The sequence below is a fragment of the Lycorma delicatula genome, chromosome 1, assembly GCF_047948215.1.
Source record: "Lycorma delicatula isolate Av1 chromosome 1, ASM4794821v1, whole genome shotgun sequence".
NCBI classification, from domain to species: Eukaryota; Metazoa; Arthropoda; class Insecta; order Hemiptera; family Fulgoridae; genus Lycorma; species Lycorma delicatula.
Window position 1 is genome coordinate 321389121 of NC_134455.1, and position 23473 is coordinate 321412593.

The 23473-nt window shown below is 24.6% G+C and overlaps 1 protein-coding gene across 6 annotated transcripts in view; it reads right to left on the bottom strand.

The window, feature by feature from the left end:
• Window positions 1-2054: 2054 nt before the first annotated feature.
• LOC142318363 (uncharacterized) overlaps window positions 2055-23473 on the bottom strand; it is a 28968-nt gene continuing 7549 nt past the window's right edge. For 2 of the 6 annotated variants that reach the window (XM_075354945.1, XM_075354944.1), the window contains exons 2-6: window positions 22851-23042; window positions 14867-15058; window positions 10876-11067; window positions 8498-8689; window positions 2055-2318 (exon numbers count right to left, since the gene is read on the bottom strand). In XM_075354945.1, coding sequence (XP_075211060.1) covers window positions 2094-2318; window positions 8498-8689; window positions 10876-11067; window positions 14867-15058; window positions 22851-23042 — 993 coding nt within the window. In that variant the 3' untranslated portion in view covers window positions 2055-2093. The remainder of the gene's footprint in view (window positions 2319-8497; window positions 8690-10875; window positions 11068-14866; window positions 15059-22850; window positions 23043-23473) is intronic. The other 4 variants (XM_075354949.1, XM_075354948.1, XM_075354947.1 and 1 more) reach the window with 4 other exon arrangements.

Below are 23473 nucleotides of genomic sequence, written 5' to 3' on the forward strand. Positions count from 1 at the left end.
TTATATTAGAAATAAAAATTTATTTTTATGGAAACTATATATTTATATTCCTTTAGTTTTATTTAATATGTGTTAAATAAGATTAGATGTTTTCTTTTTTAATGCTAATTTTTATAAATCTTATTAAATAGTAATTCACTTTCCAAAATCCAGGTAATTTAGACATAATTTTTTAATTATCTTTAAAACAATATAAAATAGTAATTATCACACTCTATTTTCGGCAAACCCTCTAAAATTTGATGACAGATTAGATGTTTCTAAAATCTCTTGAAATAAACAAAAATATTAACAACTGATTTCCTGACAGATTAATTAAAGTAGTTTATACCTATATTTTTTTCAATAATTATAATATAATAAAAAAAAATATTACATAAATTATTTGATTTTTACATTAAAATTATTTATAAAAATAAATATGTTAATTACATTATTAATGAAATCAGTTGGGTAAGATTTTTGTAATGTTATTTTTTGCTTCTCTTATGGAACCCTGAAACATTGTGTACAATCTGTCAAATATATTTAACAAGTATTTTTTTTAAAGTGAGTTCTAAATTATAAGAGTTTTTGACCTAGTGTCTTACTGTTTTATATGTAACAATCCTTTTTTTGAAAAACAGTTATATTTTTATAACAGTAACTTTTGTGTTTTTGAGCAGAAGTAATGACACAATTATGAGAATTGTACACTACAGTTTATAATATCATTGTAATCTTTCAATAACTGTTGGTACTTTTAACACATGTGCGCACATGCTCACAAATATAAAATGAACGCAATTTCAGTCACCATACTTTCAAGTGTATTAATATTAAACGACAACCTTGATATTCTACAAAGAAATAAATAATTATAAATCGCCCAAAACACTAAAACATGTGATGTTATTTGTATGTTAGTGGATAATGTTCATCTAATCATATCTATAGGATATCCTAACTGTGTGTCATCCTAACAAAACAAAACAAAACCAACAGCAATATTTAGTTTGTATTTTAATAGAAGGAGTACTCGGCTTGAATGCTGGAACACTTGAATTTAAAATCAGAGAATTTGGGTACCACTAAAACAACCTGGTGGATATTACTTTAAAAGAATGATGATTGCTAAAATTTATTTAAATGTTAAACAATACAAATTAATAATTTATATCCATGGATACTATACTAATTTAAAATTTATTTCCATGGATACTATATATTTATATTTAACTAGTTACAAATAAAATGATTTTCATAACGTCAGATGAGATTCTCTGTCATGCTTATTTGTATAAATATTAATTGCAAATATTTTTTCCCGAATAATAAATGTTTTTATAAACGTATTCATACAACACTCTGCAAAATTAAAAGGAAAAATACCCACAATTATTAAAAACCTTAATTTTTAAGAGTGTAAATATAAATAATTATACCACTAACGTATAAAATATTACAAAAGAAAATTATTACAAACAATAATTGTTTTAATGATATAACATTTAATAATTATTATTTTTATATCATTAAAACAATACAAAAAAATTATACATTAAAAAAAACTAGGTTTTTTTATTATTCTTGTTAAAATTGATTAATACAATAGCTTAAATAAATATCAAATAATTTAACTTTTATCATTTCTATATATATATAGCATGAATTTTACAGCGATTTTCATACTTAAAAAGAGGTAATGCTATCATACTAGAAGCAAACATAAAACTAATAGACCAGTACCAATCTGTTTCTTTATGTTACAACACAATAAAAATTTGATTCCACTATCAGATCATGAACTCTATTGACAAACATTGCTTTGACCGGGAGGATTGCCACAACTGTTCTTCTAGGGTAATCACAAGATTAATCATAGTTGACCCTCGAGTGGTCATATGTGCTAATACATTTTCAGAGTAAGCTGCATAATAAGGCAGAAAAACCATTTACTAAACTGATTAGGAAAAACAAATCATAAAATTCAAAAAAACCCTTTTCCATAAAAAATATATGAATTCTTTATTAACTGCATGGAAATTATAAATCATAGTGTTAATTGATATCTTGAAAAACTTGAACAGTTTATTTTATAGACACTTAAAATTTCAATAACTATATTCTGGAATGTTTTTTCTCACTTTAACCTGTTCTGCCTTCAGCAATCCATTGAAGTATTGCTTATGTCGATGAAAGAGGATCATATTAACTGCGCTTAATTGAAACCCAACCTTAAAACTTCTCTTATTAGTGGATGAACCCTGTAACTGTCGACTTGTAAATCCGCTGATTTGGAAAGACACTTTCACCACTATACCAACCAGGTGCATATTCTAGAATGTTAAAAAATGATAATTGTTCAAATTTATTTAAAATTACAAACAACAATACAAATTTATATTAGAAATAAAAATTTATTTCTATGGAAACTATATATTTATATTCCTTTAGTTTTATTTAATATGTGTTAAATAAGATTAGATGTTATCTTTTTTAATGCTAATTTTTATAAATCTTATTAAATAGTAATTCACTTTCCAAAATCCAGGTAATTTAGACATAATTTTTTAAATATCTTTAAAACAATAAAAAATAGTAATTATCACACTATTTTCGGCAAACCCTCTAAAATTAGATGACAGATTAGATGTTTCTAAAATCTCTTGAAATAAACAAAAATATTAACAACTGATTTCTTGACAGATTAATTAAAGTAGTTTATACCTATAATTTTTTCAATAATTATAATATAATAAAAAAAAATATTACATAAATTATTTGATTTTTACATTAAAATTATTTATAAAAATAAATATGTTAATTACATTATTAATGAAATCAGTTGGGTAAGATTTTTGTAATGTTATTTTTTGCTTCTCTTATGGAACCCTGAAACATTGTGTACAATCTGTCAAATATATTTAACAAGTATTTTTTTTAAAGTGAGTTCTAAATTATAAGAGTTTTTGACCTAGTGTCTTACTGTTTTATATGTAACAATCCTTTTTTTGAAAAACAGTTATATTTTTATTACAGTAACTTTTGTGTTTTTGAGCAGAAGTAATGACACAATTATGAGAATTGTACACTACAGTTTATAATATCATTGTAATCTTTCAATAACTGTTGGTACTTTTAACACATGTAAGCACATGCTCACAAATATAAAATGAACGCAATTTCAGTCACCATACTTTCAAGTGTATTAATATTAAACGACAACCTTGATATTCTACAAAGAGATAAATAATTATAAATTGCCCAAAACACTAAAACATGTGATGTTATTTGTATGTTAGTGGATAATGTTCATCTAATCATATCTATAGGATATCCTAACTGTGTGTCATCCTAACAAAACAAAACAAAACCAACAGCAATATTTAGTTTGTATTTTAATAGAAGGAGTACTCGGCTTGAATGCTGGAACACTTGAATTTAAAATCAGAGAATTTGGGTACCACTAAAACAACCAGGTGGATATTACTTTAAAAGAATGATGATTGCTAAAATTTATTTAAATGTTAAACAATACAAATTTTAATTTATATCCATGGATACTATACTAATTTAAAATTTATTTCCATGGATACTATATATTTATATTTAACTAGTTACAAATAAAATGATTTTCATAACGTCAGATGAGATTCTCTGTCATGCTTATTTGTATAAATATTAATTGCAAATATTTTTTCCCGAATAATAAATGTTTTTATAAACGTATTCATATAACACTCTGCAAAATTAAAAGGAAAAATACCCACAATTATTAAAAACCTTAATTTTTAAGAGTGTAAATATAAATAATTATACCACTAACGTATAAAATATTACAAAAGAAAATTATTACAAACAATAATTGTTTTAATGATATAACATTTAATAATTATTATTTTTATATCATTAAAACAATACAAAAAAATTATACATTAAAAAAAACTAGGTTTTTTTATTATTCTTGTTAAAATTGATTAATACAATAGCTTAAATAAATATCAAATAATTTAACTTTTATCATTTCTATATATATAGCATGAATTTTACAGCGATTTTCATACTTAAAAAGAGGTAATGCTATCATACTAGAAGCAAACATAAAACTAATAGACCAGTACCAATCTGTTTCTTTATGTTACAACACAATAAAAATTTGATTCCACTATCAGATCATGAACTCTATTGACAAACATTGCTTTGACCGGGAGGATTGCCACAACTGTTCTTCTAGGGTAATCACAAGATTAATCATAGTTGACCCTCGAGTGGTCATATGTGCTAATACATTTTCAGAGTAAGCTGCATAATAAGGCAGAAACCATTTACTAAACTGATTAGGAAAAACAAATCATAAAATTCAAAGGAACCCTTTTCCATAAAAAATATATGAATTCTTTATTAACTGCATGGAAATTATAAATCATAGTGTTAATTGATATCTTGAAAAACTTGAACAGTTTATTTTATAGACACTTAAAATTTCAATAACTATATTCTGGAATGTTTTTTTCTCACTTTTACCTGTTCTGCCTTCAGCAATCCATTGAAGTATTGCTTATGTCGATGAAAGAGGATGATATTAACTGCACTTAATTGAAACCCAACCTTAAAACTTCTCTTATTTTTGAAAAACAGTTATATTTTTATTACAGTACCTTTTGTGTTTTTGAGCCGAAGTAATGACACAATTATGAGAATTGTACACTACAGTTTATAATATCATTGTAATCTTTCAATAACTGTTGGTACTTTTAACACATGTGCGCACATGCTCACAAATATAAAATGAACGCAATTTCAGTCACCATACTTTCAAGTGTATTAATATTAAACGACAACCTTGATATTCTACAAAGAAATAAATAATTATAAATCGCCCAAAACACTAAAACATGTGATGTTACTTGTATGTTAGTGGATAATGTTCATCTAATCATATCTATAGGATATCCTAACTGTGTGTCATCCTAACAAAACAAAACAAAACCAACAGCTATATTTAGTTTGTATTTTAATAGAAGGAGTACTCGGCTTGAATGCTGGAACACTTGAATTTAAAATCAGAGAATTTGGGTACCACTAAAACAACCTGGTGGATATTACTTTAAAAGAATGATGATTGCTAAAATTTATTTAAATGTTAAACAATACAAATTAATAATTTATATCCATGGATACTATACTAATTTAAAATTTATTTCCATGGATACTATATATTTATATTTAACTAGTAACAAATAAAATGATTTTCATAACGTCAGATGAGATTCTCTGTCATGCTTATTTGTATAAATATTATTTGCAAATATTTTTTCCCGAATAATAAATGTTTTTATAAACGTATTCATATAACACTCTGCAAAATTAAAAGGAAAAATACCCACAATTATTAAAAACCTTAATTTTTAAGAGTGTAAATATAAATAATTATACCACTAACGTTTAAAATATTACAAAAGATAATTATTACAAACAATAATTGTTTTAATGATATAACATTTAATAATTATTATTTTTATATCATTAAAACAATACAAAAAAATTATACATTTGAAAAAACTAGGTTTTTTTATTATTCTTGTTAAAATTGATTAATACAATAGTTGAAATAAATATCAAATAATTTAACTTTTATCATTTCTTTATATATAGCATGAATTTTACAGCGATTTTCATACCCAAAAAAAGGTAATGCTATCATACTAGAAACAAACATAAAACTTATAGACCAGTACCAATCTGTTTCTTTATATTACAACACAATAAAAATTTGATTCCACTATCAGATCATGAACTCTATTGACAAACATTGCTTTGACCGGGAGGATTGCCACAACTGTTCTTCTAGGGTAATCACAAGATTAATCATAGTTGACCCTCGAGTGGTCATATGTGCTAATACATTTTCAGAGTAAGCTGCATAATAAGGCAGAAACCATTTACTAAACTGATTAGGAAAAACAAATCATAAAATTCAAAGGAACCCTTTTCCATAAAAAATATATGAATTCTATATTAACTGCATGGAAATTATAAATCATAGTGTTAATTGATATCTTGAAAAACTTGAACAGTTTATTTTATAGACACTTAAAATTTCAATAACTATATTCTGGAATGTTTTTTTCTCACTTTTACCTGTTCTGCCTTCAGCAATCCATTGAAGTATTGCTTATGTCGATGAAAGAGGATGATATTAACTGCACTTAATTGAAACCCAACCTTAAAACTTCTCTTATTAGTGGATGAACCCTGTAACTGTCGACTTGTAAATCAGCTGATTTGGAAAGAAACTTTTACCACTATACCAACCAGGTGGATATTCTAGAATGTTAAAAAATGATAATTGTTCAAATTTATTTAAAATTACAAACAACAATACAAATTTATATTAGAAATAAAAATTTATTTTTATGGAAACTATATATTTATATTCCTTTAGTTTTATTTAATATGTGTTAAATAAGATTAGATGTTTTCTTTTTTAATGCTAATTTTTATAAATCTTATTAAATAGTAATTCACTTTCCAAAATCCAGGTAATTTAGACATAATTTTTTAATTATCTTTAAAACAATATAAAATAGTAATTATCACACTCTATTTTCGGCAAACCCTCTAAAATTTGATGACAGATTAGATGTTTCTAAAATCTCTTGAAATAAACAAAAATATTAACAACTGATTTCCTGACAGATTAATTAAAGTAGTTTATACCTATATTTTTTTCAATAATTATAATATAATAAAAAAAAATATTACATAAATTATTTGATTTTTACATTAAAATTATTTATAAAAATAAATATGTTAATTACATTATTAATGAAATCAGTTGGGTAAGATTTTTGTAATGTTATTTTTTGCTTCTCTTATGGAACCCTGAAACATTGTGTACAATCTGTCAAATATATTTAACAAGTATTTTTTTTAAAGTGAGTTCTAAATTATAAGAGTTTTTGACCTAGTGTCTTACTGTTTTATATGTAACAATCCTTTTTTTGAAAAACAGTTATATTTTTATAACAGTAACTTTTGTGTTTTTGAGCAGAAGTAATGACACAATTATGAGAATTGTACACTACAGTTTATAATATCATTGTAATCTTTCAATAACTGTTGGTACTTTTAACACATGTGCGCACATGCTCACAAATATAAAATGAACGCAATTTCAGTCACCATACTTTCAAGTGTATTAATATTAAACGACAACCTTGATATTCTACAAAGAAATAAATAATTATAAATCGCCCAAAACACTAAAACATGTGATGTTATTTGTATGTTAGTGGATAATGTTCATCTAATCATATCTATAGGATATCCTAACTGTGTGTCATCCTAACAAAACAAAACAAAACCAACAGCAATATTTAGTTTGTATTTTAATAGAAGGAGTACTCGGCTTGAATGCTGGAACACTTGAATTTAAAATCAGAGAATTTGGGTACCACTAAAACAACCTGGTGGATATTACTTTAAAAGAATGATGATTGCTAAAATTTATTTAAATGTTAAACAATACAAATTAATAATTTATATCCATGGATACTATACTAATTTAAAATTTATTTCCATGGATACTATATATTTATATTTAACTAGTTACAAATAAAATGATTTTCATAACGTCAGATGAGATTCTCTGTCATGCTTATTTGTATAAATATTAATTGCAAATATTTTTTCCCGAATAATAAATGTTTTTATAAACGTATTCATACAACACTCTGCAAAATTAAAAGGAAAAATACCCACAATTATTAAAAACCTTAATTTTTAAGAGTGTAAATATAAATAATTATACCACTAACGTATAAAATATTACAAAAGAAAATTATTACAAACAATAATTGTTTTAATGATATAACATTTAATAATTATTATTTTTATATCATTAAAACAATACAAAAAAATTATACATTAAAAAAAACTAGGTTTTTTTATTATTCTTGTTAAAATTGATTAATACAATAGCTTAAATAAATATCAAATAATTTAACTTTTATCATTTCTATATATATATAGCATGAATTTTACAGCGATTTTCATACTTAAAAAGAGGTAATGCTATCATACTAGAAGCAAACATAAAACTAATAGACCAGTACCAATCTGTTTCTTTATGTTACAACACAATAAAAATTTGATTCCACTATCAGATCATGAACTCTATTGACAAACATTGCTTTGACCGGGAGGATTGCCACAACTGTTCTTCTAGGGTAATCACAAGATTAATCATAGTTGACCCTCGAGTGGTCATATGTGCTAATACATTTTCAGAGTAAGCTGCATAATAAGGCAGAAAAACCATTTACTAAACTGATTAGGAAAAACAAATCATAAAATTCAAAAAAACCCTTTTCCATAAAAAATATATGAATTCTTTATTAACTGCATGGAAATTATAAATCATAGTGTTAATTGATATCTTGAAAAACTTGAACAGTTTATTTTATAGACACTTAAAATTTCAATAACTATATTCTGGAATGTTTTTTCTCACTTTAACCTGTTCTGCCTTCAGCAATCCATTGAAGTATTGCTTATGTCGATGAAAGAGGATCATATTAACTGCGCTTAATTGAAACCCAACCTTAAAACTTCTCTTATTAGTGGATGAACCCTGTAACTGTCGACTTGTAAATCCGCTGATTTGGAAAGACACTTTCACCACTATACCAACCAGGTGCATATTCTAGAATGTTAAAAAATGATAATTGTTCAAATTTATTTAAAATTACAAACAACAATACAAATTTATATTAGAAATAAAAATTTATTTCTATGGAAACTATATATTTATATTCCTTTAGTTTTATTTAATATGTGTTAAATAAGATTAGATGTTATCTTTTTTAATGCTAATTTTTATAAATCTTATTAAATAGTAATTCACTTTCCAAAATCCAGGTAATTTAGACATAATTTTTTAAATATCTTTAAAACAATAAAAAATAGTAATTATCACACTATTTTCGGCAAACCCTCTAAAATTAGATGACAGATTAGATGTTTCTAAAATCTCTTGAAATAAACAAAAATATTAACAACTGATTTCTTGACAGATTAATTAAAGTAGTTTATACCTATAATTTTTTCAATAATTATAATATAATAAAAAAAAATATTACATAAATTATTTGATTTTTACATTAAAATTATTTATAAAAATAAATATGTTAATTACATTATTAATGAAATCAGTTGGGTAAGATTTTTGTAATGTTATTTTTTGCTTCTCTTATGGAACCCTGAAACATTGTGTACAATCTGTCAAATATATTTAACAAGTATTTTTTTTAAAGTGAGTTCTAAATTATAAGAGTTTTTGACCTAGTGTCTTACTGTTTTATATGTAACAATCCTTTTTTTGAAAAACAGTTATATTTTTATTACAGTAACTTTTGTGTTTTTGAGCAGAAGTAATGACACAATTATGAGAATTGTACACTACAGTTTATAATATCATTGTAATCTTTCAATAACTGTTGGTACTTTTAACACATGTAAGCACATGCTCACAAATATAAAATGAACGCAATTTCAGTCACCATACTTTCAAGTGTATTAATATTAAACGACAACCTTGATATTCTACAAAGAGATAAATAATTATAAATTGCCCAAAACACTAAAACATGTGATGTTATTTGTATGTTAGTGGATAATGTTCATCTAATCATATCTATAGGATATCCTAACTGTGTGTCATCCTAACAAAACAAAACAAAACCAACAGCAATATTTAGTTTGTATTTTAATAGAAGGAGTACTCGGCTTGAATGCTGGAACACTTGAATTTAAAATCAGAGAATTTGGGTACCACTAAAACAACCTGGTGGATATTACTTTAAAAGAATGATGATTGCTAAAATTTATTTAAATGTTAAACAATACAAATTAATAATTTATATCCATGGATACTATACTAATTTAAAATTTATTTCCATGGATACTATATATTTATATTTAACTAGTTACAAATAAAATGATTTTCATAACGTCAGATGAGATTCTCTGTCATGCTTATTTGTATAAATATTAATTGCAAATATTTTTTCCCGAATAATAAATGTTTTTATAAACGTATTCATACAACACTCTGCAAAATTAAAAGGAAAAATACCCACAATTATTAAAAACCTTAATTTTTAAGAGTGTAAATATAAATAATTATACCACTAACGTATAAAATATTACAAAAGAAAATTATTACAAACAATAATTGTTTTAATGATATAACATTTAATAATTATTATTTTTATATCATTAAAACAATACAAAAAAATTATACATTAAAAAAAACTAGGTTTTTTTATTATTCTTGTTAAAATTGATTAATACAATAGCTTAAATAAATATCAAATAATTTAACTTTTATCATTTCTATATATATATAGCATGAATTTTACAGCGATTTTCATACTTAAAAAGAGGTAATGCTATCATACTAGAAGCAAACATAAAACTAATAGACCAGTACCAATCTGTTTCTTTATGTTACAACACAATAAAAATTTGATTCCACTATCAGATCATGAACTCTATTGACAAACATTGCTTTGACCGGGAGGATTGCCACAACTGTTCTTCTAGGGTAATCACAAGATTAATCATAGTTGACCCTCGAGTGGTCATATGTGCTAATACATTTTCAGAGTAAGCTGCATAATAAGGCAGAAAAACCATTTACTAAACTGATTAGGAAAAACAAATCATAAAATTCAAAAAAACCCTTTTCCATAAAAAATATATGAATTCTTTATTAACTGCATGGAAATTATAAATCATAGTGTTAATTGATATCTTGAAAAACTTGAACAGTTTATTTTATAGACACTTAAAATTTCAATAACTATATTCTGGAATGTTTTTTCTCACTTTAACCTGTTCTGCCTTCAGCAATCCATTGAAGTATTGCTTATGTCGATGAAAGAGGATCATATTAACTGCGCTTAATTGAAACCCAACCTTAAAACTTCTCTTATTAGTGGATGAACCCTGTAACTGTCGACTTGTAAATCCGCTGATTTGGAAAGACACTTTCACCACTATACCAACCAGGTGCATATTCTAGAATGTTAAAAAATGATAATTGTTCAAATTTATTTAAAATTACAAACAACAATACAAATTTATATTAGAAATAAAAATTTATTTCTATGGAAACTATATATTTATATTCCTTTAGTTTTATTTAATATGTGTTAAATAAGATTAGATGTTATCTTTTTTAATGCTAATTTTTATAAATCTTATTAAATAGTAATTCACTTTCCAAAATCCAGGTAATTTAGACATAATTTTTTAAATATCTTTAAAACAATAAAAAATAGTAATTATCACACTATTTTCGGCAAACCCTCTAAAATTAGATGACAGATTAGATGTTTCTAAAATCTCTTGAAATAAACAAAAATATTAACAACTGATTTCTTGACAGATTAATTAAAGTAGTTTATACCTATAATTTTTTCAATAATTATAATATAATAAAAAAAAATATTACATAAATTATTTGATTTTTACATTAAAATTATTTATAAAAATAAATATGTTAATTACATTATTAATGAAATCAGTTGGGTAAGATTTTTGTAATGTTATTTTTTGCTTCTCTTATGGAACCCTGAAACATTGTGTACAATCTGTCAAATATATTTAACAAGTATTTTTTTTAAAGTGAGTTCTAAATTATAAGAGTTTTTGACCTAGTGTCTTACTGTTTTATATGTAACAATCCTTTTTTTGAAAAACAGTTATATTTTTATTACAGTAACTTTTGTGTTTTTGAGCAGAAGTAATGACACAATTATGAGAATTGTACACTACAGTTTATAATATCATTGTAATCTTTCAATAACTGTTGGTACTTTTAACACATGTAAGCACATGCTCACAAATATAAAATGAACGCAATTTCAGTCACCATACTTTCAAGTGTATTAATATTAAACGACAACCTTGATATTCTACAAAGAGATAAATAATTATAAATTGCCCAAAACACTAAAACATGTGATGTTATTTGTATGTTAGTGGATAATGTTCATCTAATCATATCTATAGGATATCCTAACTGTGTGTCATCCTAACAAAACAAAACAAAACCAACAGCAATATTTAGTTTGTATTTTAATAGAAGGAGTACTCGGCTTGAATGCTGGAACACTTGAATTTAAAATCAGAGAATTTGGGTACCACTAAAACAACCTGGTGGATATTACTTTAAAAGAATGATGATTGCTAAAATTTATTTAAATGTTAAACAATACAAATTAATAATTTATATCCATGGATACTATACTAATTTAAAATTTATTTCCATGGATACTATATATTTATATTTAACTAGTTACAAATAAAATGATTTTCATAACGTCAGATGAGATTCTCTGTCATGCTTATTTGTATAAATATTAATTGCAAATATTTTTTCCCGAATAATAAATGTTTTTATAAACGTATTCATATAACACTCTGCAAAATTAAAAGGAAAAATACCCACAATTATTAAAAACCTTAATTTTTAAGAGTGTAAATATAAATAATTATACCACTAACGTATAAAATATTACAAAAGAAAATTATTACAAACAATAATTGTTTTAATGATATAACATTTAATAATTATTATTTTTATATCATTAAAACAATACAAAAAAATTATACATTAAAAAAAACTAGGTTTTTTTATTATTCTTGTTAAAATTGATTAATACAATAGCTTAAATAAATATCAAATAATTTAACTTTTATCATTTCTATATATATAGCATGAATTTTACAGCGATTTTCATACTTAAAAAGAGGTAATGCTATCATACTAGAAGCAAACATAAAACTAATAGACCAGTACCAATCTGTTTCTTTATGTTACAACACAATAAAAATTTGATTCCACTATCAGATCATGAACTCTATTGACAAACATTGCTTTGACCGGGAGGATTGCCACAACTGTTCTTCTAGGGTAATCACAAGATTAATCATAGTTGACCCTCGAGTGGTCATATGTGCTAATACATTTTCAGAGTAAGCTGCATAATAAGGCAGAAACCATTTACTAAACTGATTAGGAAAAACAAATCATAAAATTCAAAGGAACCCTTTTCCATAAAAAATATATGAATTCTTTATTAACTGCATGGAAATTATAAATCATAGTGTTAATTGATATCTTGAAAAACTTGAACAGTTTATTTTATAGACACTTAAAATTTCAATAACTATATTCTGGAATGTTTTTTTCTCACTTTTACCTGTTCTGCCTTCAGCAATCCATTGAAGTATTGCTTATGTCGATGAAAGAGGATGATATTAACTGCACTTAATTGAAACCCAACCTTAAAACTTCTCTTATTTTTGAAAAACAGTTATATTTTTATTACAGTACCTTTTGTGTTTTTGAGCCGAAGTAATGACACAATTATGAGAATTGTACACTACAGTTTATAATATCATTGTAATCTTTCAATAACTGTTGGTACTTTTAACACATGTGCGCACATGCTCACAAATATAAAATGAACGCAATTTCAGTCACCATACTTTCAAGTGTATTAATATTAAACGACAACCTTGATATTCTACAAAGAAATAAATAATTATAAATCGCCCAAAACACTAAAACATGTGAGGTTATTTGTATGTTAGTGGATAATGTTCATCTAATCATATCTATAGGATATCCTAACTGTGTGTCATCCTAACAAAACAAAACAAAACCAACAGCTATATTTAGTTTGTATTTTAATAGAAGGAGTACTCGGCTTGAATGCTGGAACACTTGAATTTAAAATCAGAGAATTTGGGTACCACTAAAACAACCTGGTGGATATTACTTTAAAAGAATGATGATTGCTAAAATTTATTTAAATGTTAAACAATACAAATTAATAATTTATATCCATGGATACTATACTAATTTAAAATTTATTTCCATGGATACTATATATTTATATTTAACTAGTTACAAATAAAATGATTTTCATAACGTCAGATGAGATTCTCTGTCATGCTTATTTGTATAAATATTAATTGCAAATATTTTTTCCCGAATAATAAATGTTTTTATAAACGTATTCATATAACACTCTGCAAAATTAAAAGGAAAAATACCCACAATTATTAAAAACCTTAATTTTTAAGAGTGTAAATATAAATAATTATACCACTAACGTTTAAAATATTACAAAAGAAAATTATTACAAACAATAATTGTTTTAATGATATAACATATAATAATTATTATTTTTATATCATTAAAACAATACAAAAAAATTATACATTAAAAAAAACTAGGTTTTTTTATTATTCTTGTTAAAATTGATTAATACAATAGCTTAAATAAATATCAAATAATTTAACTTTTATCATTTCTTTATATATAGCATGAATTTTACAGCGATTTTCATACCCAAAAAGAGGTAATGCTATCATACTAGAAGCAAACATAAAACTAATAGACCAGTACCAATCTGTTTCTTTATGTTACAACACAATAAAAATTTGATTCCACTATCAGATCATGAACTCTATTGACAAACATTGCTTTGACCGGGAGGATTGCCACAACTGTTCTTCTAGGGTAATCACAAGATTAATCATAGTTGACCCTCGAGTGGTCATATGTGCTAATACATTTTCAGAGTAAGCTGCATAATAAGGCAGAAACCATTTACTAAACTGATTAGGAAAAACAAATCATAAAATTCAAAGGAACCCTTTTCCATAAAAAATATATGAATTCTTTATTAACTGCATGGAAATTATAAATCATAGTGTTAATTGATATCTTGAAAAACTTGAACAGTTTATTTTATAGACACTTAAAATTTCAATAACTATATTCTGGAATGTTTTTTCTCACTTTAACCTGTTCTGCCTTCAGCAATCCATTGAAGTATTGCTTATGTCGATGAAAGAGGATCATATTAACTGCGCTTAATTGAAACCCAACCTTAAAACTTCTCTTATTAGTGGATGAACCCTGTAACTGTCGACTTGTAAATCCGCTGATTTGGAAAGACACTTTCACCACTATACCAACCAGGTGCATATTCTAGAATGTTAAAAAATGATAATTGTTCAAATTTATTTAAAATTACAAACAACAATACAAATTTATATTAGAAATAAAAATTTATTTCTATGGAAACTATATATTTATATTCCTTTAGTTTTATTTAATATGTGTTAAATAAGATTAGATGTTATCTTTTTTAATGCTAATTTTTATAAATCTTATTAAATAGTAATTCACTTTCCAAAATCCAGGTAATTTAGACATAATTTTTTAAATATCTTTAAAACAATAAAAAATAGTAATTATCACACTATTTTCGGCAAACCCTCTAAAATTAGATGACAGATTAGATGTTTCTAAAATCTCTTGAAATAAACAAAAATATTAACAACTGATTTCTTGACAGATTAATTAAAGTAGTTTATACCTATAATTTTTTCAATAATTATAATATAATAAAAAAAAATATTACATAAATTATTTGATTTTTACATTAAAATTATTTATAAAAATAAATATGTTAATTACATTATTAATGAAATCAGTTGGGTAAGATTTTTGTAATGTTATTTTTTGCTTCTCTTATGGAACCCTGAAACATTGTGTACAATCTGTCAAATATATTTAACAAGTATTTTTTTTAAAGTGAGTTCTAAATTATAAGAGTTTTTGACCTAGTGTCTTACTGTTTTATATGTAACAATCCTTTTTTTGAAAAACAGTTATATTTTTATTACAGTAACTTTTGTGTTTTTGAGCAGAAGTAATGACACAATTATGAGAATTGTACACTACAGTTTATAATATCATTGTAATCTTTCAATAACTGTTGGTACTTTTAACACATGTAAGCACATGCTCACAAATATAAAATGAACGCAATTTCAGTCACCATACTTTCAAGTGTATTAATATTAAACGACAACCTTGATATTCTACAAAGAGATAAATAATTATAAATTGCCCAAAACACTAAAACATGTGATGTTATTTGTATGTTAGTGGATAATGTTCATCTAATCATATCTATAGGATATCCTAACTGTGTGTCATCCTAACAAAACAAAACAAAACCAACAGCAATATTTAGTTTGTATTTTAATAGAAGGAGTACTCGGCTTGAATGCTGGAACACTTGAATTTAAAATCAGAGAATTTGGGTACCACTAAAACAACCTGGTGGATATTACTTTAAAAGAATGATGATTGCTAAAATTTATTTAAATGTTAAACAATACAAATTAATAATTTATATCCATGGATACTATACTAATTTAAAATTTATTTCCATGGATACTATATATTTATATTTAACTAGTTACAAATAAAATGATTTTCATAACGTCAGATGAGATTCTCTGTCATGCTTATTTGTATAAATATTAATTGCAAATATTTTTTCCCGAATAATAAATGTTTTTATAAACGTATTCATATAACACTCTGCAAAATTAAAAGGAAAAATACCCACAATTATTAAAAACCTTAATTTTTAAGAGTGTAAATATAAATAATTATACCACTAACGTATAAAATATTACAAAAGAAAATTATTACAAACAATAATTGTTTTAATGATATAACATTTAATAATTATTATTTTTATATCATTAAAACAATACAAAAAAATTATACATTAAAAAAAACTAGGTTTTTTTATTATTCTTGTTAAAATTGATTAATACAATAGCTTAAATAAATATCAAATAATTTAACTTTTATCATTTCTATATATATAGCATGAATTTTACAGCGATTTTCATACTTAAAAAGAGGTAATGCTATCATACTAGAAGCAAACATAAAACTAATAGACCAGTACCAATCTGTTTCTTTATGTTACAACACAATAAAAATTTGATTCCACTATCAGATCATGAACTCTATTGACAAACATTGCTTTGACCGGGAGGATTGCCACAACTGTTCTTCTAGGGTAATCACAAGATTAATCATAGTTGACCCTCGAGTGGTCATATGTGCTAATACATTTTCAGAGTAAGCTGCATAATAAGGCAGAAACCATTTACTAAACTGATTAGGAAAAACAAATCATAAAATTCAAAGGAACCCTTTTCCATAAAAAATATATGAATTCTTTATTAACTGCATGGAAATTATAAATCATAGTGTTAATTGATATCTTGAAAAACTTGAACAGTTTATTTTATAGACACTTAAAATTTCAATAACTATATTCTGGAATGTTTTTTTCTCACTTTTACCTGTTCTGCCTTCAGCAATCCATTGAAGTATTGCTTATGTCGATGAAAGAGGATGATATTAACTGCACTTAATTGAAACCCAACCTTAAAACTTCTCTTATTTTTGAAAAACAGTTATATTTTTATTACAGTACCTTTTGTGTTTTTGAGCCGAAGTAATGACACAATTATGAGAATTGTACACTACAGTTTATAATATCATTGTAATCTTTCAATAACTGTTGGTACTTTTAACACATGTGCGCACATGCTCACAAATATAAAATGAACGCAATTTCAGTCACCATACTTTCAAGTGTATTAATATTAAACGACAACCTTGATATTCTACAAAGAAATAAATAATTATAAATCGCCCAAAACACTAAAACATGTGAGGTTATTTGTATGTTAGTGGATAATGTTCATCTAATCATATCTATAGGATATCCTAACTGTGTGTCATCCTAACAAAACAAAACAAAACCAACAGCTATATTTAGTTTGTATTTTAATAGAAGGAGTACTCGGCTTGAATGCTGGAACACTTGAATTTAAAATCAGAGAATTTGGGTACCACTAAAACAACCTGGTGGATATTACTTTAAAAGAATGATGATTGCTAAAATTTATTTAAATGTTAAACAATACAAATTAATAATTTATATCCATGGATACTATACTAATTTAAAATTTATTTCCATGGATACTATATATTTATATTTAACTAGTTACAAATAAAATGATTTTCATAACGTCAGATGAGATTCTCTGTCATGCTTATTTGTATAAATATTAATTGCAAATATTTTTTCCCGAATAATAAATGTTTTTATAAACGTATTCATATAACACTCTGCAAAATTAAAAGGAAAAATACCCACAATTATTAAAAACCTTAATTTTTAAGAGTGTAAATATAAATAATTATACCACTAACGTTTAAAATATTACAAAAGAAAATTATTACAAACAATAATTGTTTTAATGATATAACATATAATAATTATTATTTTTATATCATTAAAACAATACAAAAAAATTATACATTAAAAAAAACTAGGTTTTTTTATTATTCTTGTTAAAATTGATTAATACAATAGCTTAAATAAATATCAAATAATTTAACTTTTATCATTTCTTTATATATAGCATGAATTTTACAGCGATTTTCATACCCAAAAAGAGGTAATGCTATCATACTAGAAGCAAACATAAAACTAATAGACCAGTACCAATCTGTTTCTTTATGTTACAACACAATAAAAATTTGATTCCACTATCAGATCATGAACTCTATTGACAAACATTGCTTTGACCGGGAGGATTGCCACAACTGTTCTTCTAGGGTAATCACAAGATTAATCATAGTTGACCCTCGAGTGGTCATATGTGCTAATACATTTTCAGAGTAAGCTGCATAATAAGGCAGAAACCATTTACTAAACTGATTAGGAAAAACAAATCATAAAATTCAAAGGAACCCTTTTCCATAAAAAATATATGAATTCTTTATTAACTGCATGGAAATTATAAATCATAGTGTTAATTGATATCTTGAAAAACTTGAACAGTTTATTTTATAGACACTTAAAATTTCAATAACTATATTCTGGAATGTTTTTTTCTCACTTTTACCTGTTCTGCCTTCAGCAATCCATTGAAGTATTGCTTATGTCGATGAAAGAGGATGATATTAACTGCACTTAATTGAAACCCAACCTTAAAACTTCTCTTATTAGTGGATGAACCCTGTAACTGTCGACTTGTAAATCAGCTGATTTGGAAAGAAACTTTTACCACTATACCAACCAGGTGGATATTCTAGAATGTTAAAAAATGATAATTGTTCAAATTTATTTAAAATTACAAACAACAATACAAATTTATATTAGAAATAAAAATTTATTTTTATGGAAACTATATATTTATATTCCTTTAGTTTTATTTAATATGTGTTAAATAAGATTAGATGTTTTCTTTTTTAATGCTAATTTTTATAAATCTTATTAAATAGTAATTCACTTTCCAAAATCCAGGTAATTTAGACATAATTTTTTAATTATCTTTAAAACAATATAAAATAGTAATTATCACACTCTATTTTCGGCAAACCCTCTAAAATTTGATGACAGATTAGATGTTTCTAAAATCTCTAGAAATAAACAAAAATATTAACAACTGATTTCCTGACAGATTAATTAAAGTAGTTTATACCTATATTTTTTTCAATAATTATAATATAATAAAAAAAAATATTACATAAATTATTTGATTTTTACATTAAAATTATTTATAAAAATAAATATGTTAATTACATTATTAATGAAATCAGTTGGGTAAGATTTTTGTAATGTTATTTTTTGCTTCTCTTATGGAACCCTGAAACATTGTGTACAATCTGTCAAATATATTTAACAAGTATTTTTTTTAAAGTGAGTTCTAAATTATAAGAGTTTTTGACCTAGTGTCTTACTGTTTTATATGTAACAATCCTTTTTTTGAAAAACAGTTATATTTTTATTACAGTAACTTTTGTGTTTTTGAGCAGAAGTAATGACACAATTATGAGAATTGTACACTACAGTTTATAATATCATTGTAATCTTTCAATAACTGTTGGTACTTTTAACACATGTAAGCACATGCTCACAAATATAAAATGAACGCAATTTCAGTCACCATACTTTCAAGTGTATTAATATTAAACGACAACCTTGATATTCTACAAAGAGATAAATAATTATAAATTGCCCAAAACACTAAAACATGTGATGTTATTTGTATGTTAGTGGATAATGTTCATCTAATCATATCTATAGGATATCCTAACTGTGTGTCATCCTAACAAAACAAAACAAAACCAACAGCAATATTTAGTTTGTATTTTAATAGAAGGAGTACTCGGCTTGAATGCTGGAACACTTGAATTTAAAATCAGAGAATTTGGGTACCACTAAAACAACCAGGTGGATATTACTTTAAAAGAATGATGATTGCTAAAATTTATTTAAATGTTAAACAATACAAATTTTAATTTATATCCATGGATACTATACTAATTTAAAATTTATTTCCATGGATACTATATATTTATATTTAACTAGTTACAAATAAAATGATTTTCATAACGTCAGATGAGATTCTCTGTCATGCTTATTTGTATAAATATTAATTGCAAATATTTTTTCCCGAATAATAAATGTTTTTATAAACGTATTCATATAACACTCTGCAAAATTAAAAGGAAAAATACCCACAATTATTAAAAACCTTAATTTTTAAGAGTGTAAATATAAATAATTATACCACTAACGTATAAAATATTACAAAAGAAAATTATTACAAACAATAATTGTTTTAATGATATAACATTTAATAATTATTATTTTTATATCATTAAAACAATACAAAAAAATTATACATTAAAAAAAACTAGGTTTTTTTATTATTCTTGTTAAAATTGATTAATACAATAGCTTAAATAAATATCAAATAATTTAACTTTTATCATTTCTATATATATAGCATGAATTTTACAGCGATTTTCATACTTAAAAAGAGGTAATGCTATCATACTAGAAGCAAACATAAAACTAATAGACCAGTACCAATCTGTTTCTTTATGTTACAACACAATAAAAATTTGATTCCACTATCAGATCATGAACTCTATTGACAAACATTGCTTTGACCGGGAGGATTGCCACAACTGTTCTTCTAGGGTAATCACAAGATTAATCATAGTTGACCCTCGAGTGGTCATATGTGCTAATACATTTTCAGAGTAAGCTGCATAATAAGGCAGAAACCATTTACTAAACTGATTAGGAAAAACAAATCATAAAATTCAAAGGAACCCTTTTCCATAAAAAATATATGTATTCTTTATTAACTGCATGGAAATTATAAATCATAGTGTTAATTGATATCTTGAAAAACTTGAACAGTTTATTTTATAGACACTTAAAATTTCAATAACTATATTCTGGAATGTTTTTTTCTCACTTTTACCTGTTCTGCCTTCAGCAATCCATTGAAGTATTGCTTATGTCGATGAAAGAGGATGATATTAACTGCACTTAATTGAAACCCAACCTTAAAACTTCTCTTATTTTTGAAAAACAGTTATATTTTTATTACAGTACCTTTTGTGTTTTTGAGCCGAAGTAATGACACAATTATGAGAATTGTACACTACAGTTTATAATATCATTGTAATCTTTCAATAACTGTTGGTACTTTTAACACATGTGCGCACATGCTCACAAATATAAAATGAACGCAATTTCAGTCACCATACTTTCAAGTGTATTAATATTAAACGACAACCTTGATATTCTACAAAGAAATAAATAATTATAAATCGCCCAAAACACTAAAACATGTGATGTTACTTGTATGTTAGTGGATAATGTTCATCTAATCATATCTATAGGATATCCTAACTGTGTGTCATCCTAACAAAACAAAACAAAACCAACAGCTATATTTAGTTTGTATTTTAATAGAAGGAGTACTCGGCTTGAATGCTGGAACACTTGAATTTAAAATCAGAGAATTTGGGTACCACTAAAACAACCTGGTGGATATTACTTTAAAAGAATGATGATTGCTAAAATTTATTTAAATGTTAAACAATACAAATTAATAATTTATATCCATGGATACTATACTAATTTAAAATTTATTTCCATGGATACTATATATTTATATTTAACTAGTAACAAATAAAATGATTTTCATAACGTCAGATGAGATTCTCTGTCATGCTTATTTGTATAAATATTATTTGCAAATATTTTTTCCCGAATAATAAATGTTTTTATAAACGTATTCATATAACACTCTGCAAAATTAAAAGGAAAAATACCCACAATTATTAAAAACCTTAATTTTTAAGAGTGTAAATATAAATAATTATACCACTAACGTTTAAAATATTACAAAAGATAATTATTACAAACAATAATTGTTTTAATGATATAACATTTAATAATTATTATTTTTATATCATTAAAACAATACAAAAAAATTATACATTTGAAAAAACTAGGTTTTTTTATTATTCTTGTTAAAATTGATTAATACAATAGTTGAAATAAATATCAAATAATTTAACTTTTATCATTTCTTTATATATAGCATGAATTTTACAGCGATTTTCATACCCAAAAAAAGGTAATGCTATCATACTAGAAACAAACATAAAACTTATAGACCAGTACCAATCTGTTTCTTTATATTACAACACAATAAAAATTTGATTCCACTATCAGATCATGAACTCTATTGACAAACATTGCTTTGACCGGGAGGATTGCCACAACTGTTCTTCTAGGGTAATCACAAGATTAATCATAGTTGACCCTCGAGTGGTCATATGTGCTAATACATTTTCAGAGTAAGCTGCATAATAAGGCAGAAACCATTTACTAAACTGATTAGGAAAAACAAATCATAAAATTCAAAGGAACCCTTTTCCATAAAAAATATATGAATTCTATATTAACTGCATGGAAATTATAAATCATAGTGTTAATTGATATCTTGAAAAACTTGAACAGTTTATTTTATAGACACTTAAAATTTCAATAACTATATTCTGGAATGTTTTTTCTCACTTTAACCTGTTCTGCCTTCAGCAATCCATTGAAGTATTGCTTATGTCGATGAAAGAGGATCATATTAACTGCGCTTAATTGAAACCCAACCTTAAAACTTCTCTTATTAGTGGATGAACCCTGTAACTGTCGACTTGTAAATCCGCTGATTTGGAAAGACACTTTCACCACTATACCAACCAGGTGCATATTCTAGAATGTTAAAAAATGATAATTGTTCAAATTTATTTAAAATTACAAACAACAATACAAATTTATATTAGAAATAAAAATTTATTTCTATGGAAACTATATATTTATATTCCTTTAGTTTTATTTAATATGTGTTAAATAAGATTAGATGTTATCTTTTTTAATGCTAATTTTTATAAATCTTATTAAATAGTAATTCACTTTCCAAAATCCAGGTAATTTAGACATAATTTTTTAAATATCTTTAAAACAATAAAAAATAGTAATTATCACACTATTTTCGGCAAACCCTCTAAAATTAGATGACAGATTAGATGTTTCTAAAATCTCTTGAAATAAACAAAAATATTAACAACTGATTTCTTGACAGATTAATTAAAGTAGTTTATACCTATAATTTTTTCAATAATTATAATATAATAAAAAAAAAT